The sequence below is a fragment of the Aplidium turbinatum genome, chromosome 5, assembly GCF_918807975.1.
Source record: "Aplidium turbinatum chromosome 5, kaAplTurb1.1, whole genome shotgun sequence".
NCBI classification, from domain to species: Eukaryota; Metazoa; Chordata; class Ascidiacea; order Aplousobranchia; family Polyclinidae; genus Aplidium; species Aplidium turbinatum.
In genome coordinates this window covers 17,035,123-17,047,371 of record NC_137476.1, presented here as the reverse complement: position 1 = coordinate 17,047,371, position 12,249 = coordinate 17,035,123, and the positions used below count along the sequence as shown (strand labels likewise).

The window sequence follows — 12,249 nt, the reverse complement described above, 5'->3', positions numbered from 1 at the left end:
CACGTGTCAGTGTTCATGGAGTTGCTAATTAAACCACTTTGCTTGCTACAAGTTTGTGTTACTGCTTATTGTGCCCATTAAGATGCTAGAATGCGTTAGAACAGGGTTGTCCAAAGCCTGGCCCGCGGGCCGCATGCGGCCCGCGACCTCCTTCAATGCGGCCCGCCGCCTCTTCTAGAAAACTTTTAAAAATTACCGTATATCCTCGCATATAAGCCGATATTGGGGGGAAGAACAGTCACCTTCACGCAGTCCCCCCTGTAAGTAGCATTATAAATATGCGAAACGAAGACTGTCAAAACCGAACCTCGACCCGGAGCGCTCAGCACAAGACCCCACGAGAACTGCTCTTTTCAGAGTGCGGCAGTCCCACTGTCGACAAGTACCGTCGTCCCACCATCTTACAGCTGAACGCTGAGGGCATCACATCCAGCAAGATTGATGTGATCGAGCAGCTCGCTCATAAGAACCGAGCTCTTGTCATCCTCCTCCAGAAGACCCACTGCACTTCTGCAGACAAGCTAGTAATTCCACACTATTCACTAGCTGGGTCAACCCAAAGTAGGAAACATGGCCTCGCCACGTTCGTCCATGAGAGCTTGAACTGGACGCTTGCAAACTCCTCCGTCAATGAAGAAATAGAATGGGTTTGTGTGAGCATTGAAAATTACAACATCATCAATGTATACAAGCCACCATCCTCACGCCTGAACCCATCATCTATACCTGCATTCCCCTCACCCAGTATCTATGCTGGTGACTTTAACTGCCAGCACACCGACTGGGGTTACAAGTACATCAACAGCGACGGAGAATGCCTGGCTATTTGGGCTGCGAACAACAACCTCGCCCTCCTTTACAACCCAAAAGATCCAGCCAGCTTCTGGTCCGGACGCTGGGGAACGGGCACCAACCCTGACCTGGCCTTTGCAAGCATGGACACAGACAGCTCTCTTCCTGACAGACGTGTGCTAGAGAAGTTCCCACGTTCCCAACACCGACCTTCGCTCATCACTGCCCCTAAGCTTGTCGCTCCCATCCCAAGTGCCCCAGTGAAGCGATGGAACTTTAGAAAGGCCAACTGGAATCGCTACAGCCTCATAACCAATCAAAATGTGGCGGAACTACCATCACCTTCTACCGCCAACGTGGATGAGGCCTACCAAGACTTCTGCCGTGCTATCAAATCCGCAGCTAAACAAGCTATCCCTCGCAGCCGCCGAAAGAACTACACGCCGTGCTGGGATTCAGAGTGCGAAAATTTATACCGCTCTTACGTTCGTGCCTCACCAGGTGCTGCCTCTACCTCAGCCGCAACAAAACTGCTCGATCGGCTAGACTCACGGAGGCTAGAGCGATGGAAAAACACCGTCAACACTATCGACTTTACACACTCTAGCCGGATAGCATGGAGTACTGTCAACAACCTTACGGGTCGTTCAGCACGCCCTTCCCGCCAATGCCCCGTTACTGCCAATAACATCGCATCAGAACTGGTGAAAAATGGGACCTACAAAATAGGCGATCGCAAGTTCTCCAAACTTGTAAAGAGGGAAACGTCTGATCTCTGGAAAATCCCAACACCAGACGAGGAAAGCATCTCTGATGAGTTTACGTCAGATGAGTTCACCGCTGCCCTACAATCTACTAAGACCCGTAAGGCCCCTGGTCCCGATAACATCTGCCCCGAACTTGTACTCCATGCTGGCACCGCCATGAAGTCTTGGCTGCGAAAATTCCTGTCTTCCTACTTATGCCAACTCAAGATCCCCAAAATTTGGAGACAAGCCAAAGTAGTCGCGATCCCTAAGCCTCATAAGCCACAAGAGGATCCGAAGAGCTATCGACCTATATCTCTTCTCTGCATCCCTTTTAAAATCTTCGAACGTCTTATCTACACTCGAGTCGAACCAATTATAGACCCACTCTTGCCCCGGGAGCAAGCTGGTTTTCGACGTGGAAGATCTACTGTGGACCAAGTCACTCTCTTGACTCAAGACATCGAAGACTGCTTTGAGGCAAAGAAGAAAGCTGGTGCTGTGTTTCTTGACCTCACAGCTGCATACGACACCGTATGGCACCAAGGCCTCACCTGCAAACTGCTCCGCCTGCTCCCGGACAGGCACATGGTCCGCATGATCATGGAGCTCGTTTACAACAGAAGCTTTACTCTCACCACCGGAAGGGAGCAAGTCTTTTAGGCGCTGACAGTTAGGCGCTGACAGTTAGGCGCTGGTCTAATAGGCGCGCACATTGTGGCGTCTGGATATTTAGGTGCGGAGCACTGTGGCGCCCGATTATTTAGGTGCTATTCCTAGTAAAGTCTGTAGATTGTATCAGCATGGCAGCTTGCCAGAAAATTATATCATGGCTTCCGTGAGTGAAGCTGCTTAAACCGGCAATGCTTTTCACACAAAATATTTCTAGATCAATTTCTCGATCAAAAAGACTGTAGGCTAAATTAGGCAAACTTTTTCTCATGTGCAGAATTGTTTTGGCATTCGATTAAACTACATATATTTTTAAATTATTGTATCATGCTTGGGTAGTCAAGATTATAATGAAGTACACTTTTCTGCCAATTTTTAATTTTTTTAGAAATTAGAAAAAACACCGTATGGAAAGTTGCTAGTTGTATATTGAATGTTTTAAATTTTATTGCAAAGCTTTGCATCTTCGGATAGCTGAAGATGTATGCTTTCATTTGGTGTCAAGATTGTGCGTCTACGTCGATCACATGAGATGTTTTTACGGCGTAAATACAACAGATTTGTGTCAAAAATGTCTGGTTATTTAGATTAAACGTCTTGACCTCGGTGGTTGCGAAAGAGTTAAGTCAAATAATGACTACACTAAACATCAGTAAAAAAAATCATACCTTAGCCTATATTGAAGCGGGTGGTTAAAATTTTGGTGTGCAATGCCTGACTTTGCAAGTAGCGTAGGCTACAGCAAAGAACCCACAGTAAGCTCTTTTGTTTGAGAAGGTAGGCTACACGAGGTGGAAGGATGAAGATTTTTATTAAACAATTAATAAATACGGAAAATGCGCAAACAAACACTGCAATGCATACATTAAGCCATCAGCAGCAATTTTTTCACGATTACGTGAAGTTGAAATAGTCGAAACTGTCATATCAATCTTTGCTTTATGATGTGGCAAACTTACCAAACTTTTCGATGCAAATGAAGTGCTCAGATCCAACATCGGCTTATATGCAGGGCAATTAGACCAGTAGACCACCTGACCTCTACAGGACACGTACTTCTGGAGTAGAAGTTGCCGCTTTAAAGGCGCAGCTTTGTGCAATCTGTTACCTTTAATAATTACTTCTACTTGAGACGGATAGATCGTGTGGAGTTGAGGTGCGGGAAAACGCTCTACTACTCTTGATATTAGCACATTTCTACAGGACATTTGCAATGCATCCTGAACACAAGTTGCAGCCAGATGGAACTTTATTTAATCTGTTATCTTTCGCAATTACTTCTGTTCGGGATGGATTGGCCATGTGACGAGAACGCGTAAGACGCTTTACTACTGTTTACATGAATACATTTCTACAGGGCATATAGGGATATAGGCTACACCTTGGCTACAAGTTGCAAGCATAATGGTGAGACTTCGCTCGTTATTAAACCTAGTCGGGGTTTTGACGGAAAACTAAGTTACTCTTCACTCCCCCGCCCGCTTGAATACAGGCTACGGTACATTTTTTACTGATGTTTAGTGTAGTTATTATTTGACCTAACTAAAAGTGAACTCATACATGTTCGGAAACTTGAATAATTTATTGATAAAGCTTTCGTCGACCAAACCTGGACTAACAACAAATAAATGCTGAACACGCGCATTAAAAAAACAACATATTTTTCTGTTCAATATAACATTTTATGTGAAAATCATTGCCGGTTTAAGCAGCTTCACTCACGGAAGCCATAACATATTTTTCTGTTCAATATAACATTTTGTGTGAAAATCATTGCCGGTTTAAGCAGCTTCACTCACTGAAGCCATGGCATATTTTTCTCTTCAATATAACAATTTGTGTGAAAATCATTCCCGGTTTAAGCAGCTTCACCCATATATTTTTTCTGTTGAATATAACATTTTGTGTGAAAAAGCATTGCCGGTTTAAGCAACTTCACTCACTGAAGCCATGACCAACAACGCACACGCATTAACAAAACAATATATTTTCCTGTTCAATATAATATTTTGTGTGACAAGCATTGCCCTACGCCCCTACCTGCTAAGCTGATACAATCTACAGACTTTACTAGGAATAGCACCTAAATGACCGGGCGCCACAGTGCTCCGCACCTAAATATCCAGACGCCACAGTGTGCGCGCCTATTAGACCAGCGCCTAAAAGACGTGGACCCCACCGGAAGTGGTAAACCAAGCAGGTTACGACGCCTTAAGAATGGCGTCCCTCAGGCATCTGTCCTGGCCCCCCTTCTGTTTAACATCTACACCCACGACTTACCAATCACGGTATCCGCAAAGTACGCCTACGGCCTACGCCGATGATCTGGCCATTCTACACTTGTCGAATCAATGGCAAACATTAGAAGGGACTCTAAACCAGGACATGTCGACACTTTCGGCATACCTCCAGAAATGGAGACTGAAGCTCAGCGAAACCAAAACAGTGACGACTGCCTTCCACTTAAACAACCGGGAAGCAAAGCGCGAGCTCAAGATCAGCACCAATGGAAAAACCCTGCCTTTCTGCCCAAACCCTAAATATCTAGGGGTATTCCTGGACAGGTCGCTCACTTACCGTCAACATTTGGAGTCACTACGCAAAAAGATCTCAACACGCACAGCTTTGCTAAGGCGTCTGGCCGGCTCTGGCTGGGGAGCCGGAGTTGATACCCTGCGCATTGCCACCATCGCACTAGTTCACGCTCCAGCAGAATACTGTGCACCTGTCTGGAGCCGCAGTGCCCACTGCCATCAAATCGACACTGCCATAAACAACGCCTTGCGTATCGTGACAGGATGCCTGCGACTTACACCATCGGAAAATCTCCCTGTCCTTGCAGGCATCCAACCAGCTGAGCTTCGTCGCGAAGAAGCCATCCTGTCTCTCTCTCGTCGCGCTACGAACCCCAACCACTTGCTCTACTCAAGTCTCTACGAGTCTATGAACGAGAAACCTCTGCGACTGAAGTCGAGACACCCATTTGTACGTGCCGCACAACTCCTGATGAAAAGCGCTGAAGACCAATCCATCAGTGCGGCTACGTGGGCGGACCACCAATGGAGCTCGGAGTGGAAGAAGAACTCCTCAAGACTCCAAAGTTTCATCTCCGATACCAGCCACCATCCAACCGGAATGCATTTGCCAAGGAAGGCCTGGGTGCGGCTCAACCGCCTGCGTACTGGCGTCGGACTATTTCGCTTCAACATGCACAAATGGGGGATGGCTCCATCCGCGATCTGTGAGTGTGGCATGGAGGAACAAACCGTAGACCACACCATCTGTAACTGCGTCAAATGGTGTGCGTGGTCTGCGTGAATTGGATGACGAATCAATTCAATGGCTGCTCGACACCTGCCCAAACATCTAGACCGTGTCGCCGCCACTGCCCAAGGGTGGTAAAAGGCAGAGCCCCTCGACCCTTGAAGTGGCGAAGAACAAGGTTCAAACGAAGAAGAAGAAGAAGCCGACCCTAGAAAAACAACCTTAAAATGGTAAATTTATAAAAATCCGCATATAAGTTTTATGTTTAATTTGTAATGAAATGATATCTGTTATGAAAGAGTACAATGTACAACGACACTACAGCACTCTTCATGTCACTGGCTATGATAAATACACTGGTGAGGCGCGGCGAGCCCTACTCAATGATCTCAAATCAAACCTGCGTAAGCGTCAAGAAAACATGTTTCAATTAGTGAAGCCTTCGTCTTCTACAACCATTGCTTCTTATGATGTATCACTTTTGATGGCTAAATTCAAAAAACTTCAATGTATTCAATGCTCCGCTGACTATAACTATATCAGAAGCCGATGACGATTCGCAGCTTGAATTGTGTGACTTGCAAAGTGACCAGTTTTTATTAAGCAAAGCTACACTGCCAATCACTCAATTTTGGCCTCTTTTTTCTGAAGAGCATTATCCTAATTTACGCCGTTTTGGATTGCACTTGCTGTCAATGTTTGGCAGTACCTACCTTTGTGAAGCAGCATTTTCCGCAATGAAGTCGATTAAATCCAAAGAGAGGAATCTACTTAAACAAACATCTCTCGAAGCCTGCCTTCGTTTAGCCTTAACCTCAGTTGACATTGACACAGAGGAGCTGGCTTCCAAAATGCAGGCACACCCATCTCACTAAAAATTTTAAGTAAACTGTACCGTTTTACGTACTTCCTTAAATATTTTTTACAAATAAATTTATGGTTTATTCTTATTCATACTTGTCAGTTATTTATAAGGTTTCCTGGTCTACTGACGTTGCTTAAAATTTCCAAAACTCTCTTATTCGTAGTATTCACATCTTAGCTTCTTTAATCTATTCCCCAATATGTTTTTATGATAAATATAAAGATTCATTTACACATGTACGTGTTTTACTTTACATCTGGTACGGTGAGACAGTGTATAAGAGGAAAAATGTCAACTGCGGCCCGCGATCTAATTTCCTTGCCGAATGCGTCCCGCGTCCCATAAAGTTTGGACAACCCTGCGTTAGAAGATAGCGAGTGAGCGGTTTCAGGGATAAGCGAAAATTCAATATTTAAAGAAAATTCAAACCAGGTGAACCAGGGTCAAACGTTAATATTTTTTTGTGAAATTTGGTAAAGGAGATACATTTACCAAAAGGAACAATATTACAAACTGATGAAAAATTTAAAAGAAAAAAATTTTTTTTCGAGATTTTGAGCCAGCCTAATCTAGATGGTACTTCCCGCGGACATTACATGCTGTGACGGCGGTCATGTCCGATGTCCGCCGTGAATTTCGAGGCCTAAGCCTACATTATTAAGCTTGACGATATACAATGGCATATAGACGCAAAAAAAAACATCAATGCTGACAAACAAACATCAGCATTTTGAATGTAAGCAATCAGTCGGCTAGAAAGTTTGCCCCCCCCCCCCCCCCCCCCGGCGATTTTCAAAACCCGGCGCTTATGGCTACACAGACTCCAGAACCAATAACACGCGACGTCAGGGAACGTGAAAACGATATACGTAAAGTTCGCAGGAGCTACATTTACATGAGAAGCTTCAATATACGAAATCACAGTTGTGTTGAAGTGTACGGCACACCTGAACGTCAAATGCTTTGCTGTAAACTGCCTGATCTCGCCACAGTGGGACTTTTATTATTTTTAATTTTGCAGCAAACTACATCGACATTTGGAAACGGGTCGGGTCGCTAAAGAATAATGTACTTAACCAACCCGAGCACTCTCTGCCATCCTTTCCCATGCTTTTAAATGACTCCGCAATACATGCTACTAATAAAAACAACAGGTATTCGAGAGCAGGCGTGCAGAATCTTGGTTCTCCACGTCGTTGAAACGTTTGTATTTGAACTACGTTTCGGCACAGGCATTGTTAAACATTGTCAGTTATGTGAACTTGCAATATTCTGTAAATTTCTAGACTGTTCGTTTCCAGGTGGTGAGGCGCTGTTCGTTTGTACGATTGCGCCTTTCAAAATACGTACTAATCAAAGGACTCTGACTCACTGCCATAGTACAGCAGTACGACTACTTCAGATTCCATTTTTAAACTGTTGATGTCACTTTGCACCAGTCGGGTTATACATTGGCACAGTTGGTGATAAAGCGTTGTTAGCCTATTCTTCATACTTTTTGCTGTGATGATAATAATACAAACGTTGCCACAACAGATCATCGTTTGTGTTATTTTTTTAATGAGACAGACAGTTTGCCACAATAAACTCGATCTCGGGCGCTCTCATCAATGTTATTGTAGCATAAAATTGTATAGTCAGCTGCGTAATCGAGTGATGCGTCTGCACGGATCGGGTGTGCGTCGGCTCGACACCTATTGAGACAACACCGCTGTACCTTTGCCTGACATGCTTGCTGGGGGGCATGAAAATTGGCTTTCTTAGTTTCCCATTTGCTTAATCTAAAACTTCAACCACCGGGAAGAAGCCTCGATACGACAAAAATATATAAATCCCTATGGATAACTAGTTGAATCTAGAGAGTTGTTGAGGCTGGGTTGGTATTAATGCATATCTTTACCCTTTCAGAATCAATTTTCGTCGCTTCTTGCCAAATCGAGACCCTCCCCTACCAAGGCCAGTTGACCCGAGATTTGCTGGTGCTTATTATTAATTGTACAAGCAGTGCTAGAAAGTGCCACTTGCATGTACAATTGTAGGCTACATACATTGCAAAGTCTCACTCACCGTGTGAATTTAAACGGTTGGACTTGGACGTTGGAAAAAAATATATATATATTATATAAGGGGAAGATGGGGCAGGACGGGACGCGAAATTTTTTTTCCCACGAGATTTCTGTATCATTGATTCTAGTCACTCTAAAAGTAAGATTTTTCGAAAGTGTTAAGAGATTGGTTGATTCAGATTGCGAAATAACTATTTACCAATCAAATTCTGCAATGATAATAAAATATAAGCTTTCCCTAACCCTACTTTTTTTGAAAAGCTTTTGTGCACCGCAAAAATTAATTTAAAGAAGAAAAAAAGTTTCACTTCGTCGGGCGTCGAACCCTCGTTCTCACGATCACTAGGCGAGGATGAAACCACTGAACCAACCGTGCCAACGAGAAACTGTTGCATTCACACGGTTTTAATCCAAACTTTTACCAACATATGTAAATGAGACAGAAATCTCGTGGGAAAAATTTTTTCGCGGACGGGACACCATGGATATTTTTTAAATATTAGCTTTAGCACCTTCTACCCATTTAGATGTTACAGGATATCATGATTCTCGATGACTTGCAAACAAAGAGATGTTCATAGAAAAAAACGTGGTCGTGGCAGCAAGATGCCGTAACTGATTAGAGGCTAATTGCTATAAGAAATCTTATCAAAACTTTTCACATTTTAGCATGATTTCTGAGAGAAATCTGGAAGATGATACGTGATCTAGAGATACAGTAGGAATAAAAGTGCTTTTTGGGGTATCTGACTTTTTAGATGTGAGTTGCATATATAATAAACAAACAGAAAATTTCAAAATGCCAGTCCAGTCATTGGGGCAAAACGGGACAGAGCTGATTGGGGCAGGATGGGACATCTGTCCCGTCTTGCCCCACTGAAGTTATCAATTTTCAATGATATGCTAGCCCAACTTGTCACGTAGGAGCTAGTGCAATTGCTAAGTTAACTCGTAACTTGGGAGTTAGGCACATTAGTAAGCTTTGCATCACACCCTCCATTGGGGCTACACCTACTATAAATGGTAGAGGAGAGGTTAAATGGATTTTGTTTTATTGTAAAGTTGAAGCAGTTTTAGCATGCTGTAGCCAACCTTTGTTAAAACAGTTATCATTTTAGCAATATGTGGCTTGACCGTGGAACATAAAATGGTTGTCAGATAATTATGTTATTACAGTCTTTATTATTATCTCATTAAACTAAGTCAAAGCCTCTACAGACCAAAGGACCACCTTTACGGTCAAGTGAAGGACCACCTTTTTTGTCTCAAAATTCTATCTTTGACTTGAATAAACACAACTGAACAAGCAATCAATCAATTGTCTTTATGGAAAGCCTAAGATAGTTATTTTTTGTGCAAAAAAAGGTGCCACGAAAACTGTTCTGCTTATAATGGGCGTGGCAATTTTGTATGTGGTTTTTATGGAAAAAAGTAATCTGTCATTTTGCCCTGATGTCATTATGTGTGCTGTAAATGCAAGTCATTTTTGAAATTACAAGATATTATCAGTGGATTTGTGGTTTTTCAGTTGATTCCCCTTATAAACAATACTGTAATGAATTTTGGTGACAACGGGGCAAGATGGGACACGTGTCCCGTCCTGCCCCAGGTGTGGGGCAAGATGGGACAAATTATTTTTTTAATTATGAGGTCATGCGATAGGCTACTGACTAAGTCTCTATATCTTGCTGGTTGATAGTGGTGTGGAATAGGAATAACATGGTACCAAAGTTACCGATATTAATAAAAAGGAATTCTGCAAAACATCGGTTAAAGTTAAGTGTCCCGTCCTGCCCCACCTTTCCCTACATATAGAATTTTTAATTTTTGCAATAAAAATACTTTTCTTCACAAGGCTATGTAACATGCAATCGGCTTCATTTTCAGTTCGTTTTTATTTCTGACCATCACAACGAAAAACAATATAGCCTATACGGTACCAAACATAGCAGAGGTCTAGAAAAAGGTAGAAGCGACAAAACGCGGACGTTATAAGGTGCTGATGGTCTTGAGGGGAACACTCTTAATGCGTTAGCTCATCATGAAAAGAAAGGTAGGCAAAGAAAACCCCTGAAAGAAATCCTACCACAGGCAAAGCCATTTTAGAACGCAACGCACCAGGCCTTGTAAGACTAACAAATACCGATACAGTAGATATTGTTAAAACAGCATAGAAATATAAACAATTTGTTAGAGGATTTTTTTAAAGATACGTAGACAATACTGGTAATCAGTTAATTGCCCTCCGCGTAGGCCTATACAACCCGTTGGCCGCCGTAGCAAATGGAGTGCTGCATGCACGTAATGTAAGCGCTCTTGACACGGTAAGCACTTTAACATGGACAGTTTTCCGTGCGAACCAGCTACCACCATTGCGGCGCATTGGTTAAGAAGGGTAGGACAATTTTCCTTATCAACTCAATTGATTACAGTCATTAAGATCCTTCTTGCACTCAGTTCATTTGCAGAAAAAAGAAGAACATTAGCAGAGGGTGAGAATCGAAATGGCTATTCCCTAACCTTAACCCATTATGCCATATATCAAAGTTCAAAGCAAGAATCAACTCTCCGGCCAAGCGCCAGAAGGGTTACAACGACTGCAGTCAACTGGTTTACAAGAAAACGCACGCCTAATGTTCAAAGCGTCTGTAGTAGCCTATGGTGGGTCGAAACTTGGACTTTTTCTCCGATTTCATTGCTGCAAACTTTCTCTCTTGCGAATAGTCATAAAACGACATTCCTGAAAGTTTGAGCTTGATCGGACATCGTCTTCATTTCCAATTGAAAACGTCATAACTTACTTAATTGTTATTGTAAAAAGATGATTTATGCGTTAACAGATTCAATATAAGTTAGTTAGGAGAATCTAATTCAATGTGTAGCCTAGGTTACTGACTCCGAAAAATAATGACGTCATTAAACAGTCATTTGCAAATAACGATAAAACTGATAATCCTACATGCTTTATCTTTTAGTTACAGTATATGATAATGAATTGATGTACTTTCCCAACATAAACTTCATGCTGGTACTTGATGGCATAATTGGTGACGTCACCTAGCCTACATCATTAAGGTGAAACTGTTAAGATAGCATCAAGAACAGGTGGCAAGATTTTTGCTCGCCAAGAACACTACAGCAACCTGGAAATCAGTATTTAACTGCTGTCAGTCCAATATCAGGAACAGCTGAAGATATTACAAATGCTCTCATGGACTGTATCAAAAAGCATAATATGGTGCATTGTGTCAAAGTAGTTGGCTGTGATTCCGTTAATGTAAACACTGGGTTTAAATCAGGTGTGTTAACTGGACTGGAACAAAGCCTTGGTCATCGCGTGAGTTGATTTATACTATACATGCATGTTGCACACCAATGAGCAAGGTCTATGAGAGGAGGGTACCGCGTACGGTACATCGTTGGGGGGCCCGAAATTGTGATTTTATTGTGTACCGCAAAAATGTTAGGTTAAAACCATCCTAAACGACTAAATTCAAGCATAAAAGTTGTTACTCTTTACTTTAGTCCTGGTGGGCCCGTAATGTAGCAAAAGTGCCCGGAAAGATAGTTGAGTGCATTTGCGAGCAAGTTAGGGGCCTAAAGTGGTGATTTAATGCTTTACGTGCAAAAATGTTCTGTTAAAAGAACCCTAACTTAAATCATAAAAGTTGGTTACTGGGGGGAGGGGCGTAGTGTAGCAAAAGCAGGTGTGAGAAAAAGCCCGGGTGATTTGTTTTGTTTTTTAAAAACTATTTGAAAAAAGTAACTTCACGCTTATTTCACTTCAAAATGAATTTCGGAGCTGGAGGCAATAGCCTACTTTCAAAGCGGAGGCGGAGTAAAA

The 12,249-nt window shown here is 42.7% G+C and overlaps 1 protein-coding gene across 2 annotated transcripts in view; it reads left to right on the top strand.

Moving 5' to 3' along the window:
• Positions 1-10,250, top strand: part of LOC145770853 (nucleoporin SEH1-like) — a 127,759-nt gene extending 117,509 nt beyond the window's left edge. Inside the window, exons 10-11 of one of the 2 annotated variants that reach the window (XM_082582593.1) lie at positions 7,361-7,493; positions 8,248-10,250. In XM_082582593.1, coding sequence (XP_082438719.1) covers positions 7,361-7,493; positions 8,248-8,332 — 218 coding nt within the window. In that variant the 3' untranslated portion in view covers positions 8,333-10,250. Of the gene's footprint in view, positions 1-7,360; positions 7,494-7,640; positions 7,871-8,247 lie in introns of those variants that run through there. The other variant, XM_082582594.1, reaches the window with a different exon arrangement.
• The last annotated feature ends 1,999 nt before the right edge of the window (positions 10,251-12,249 follow it).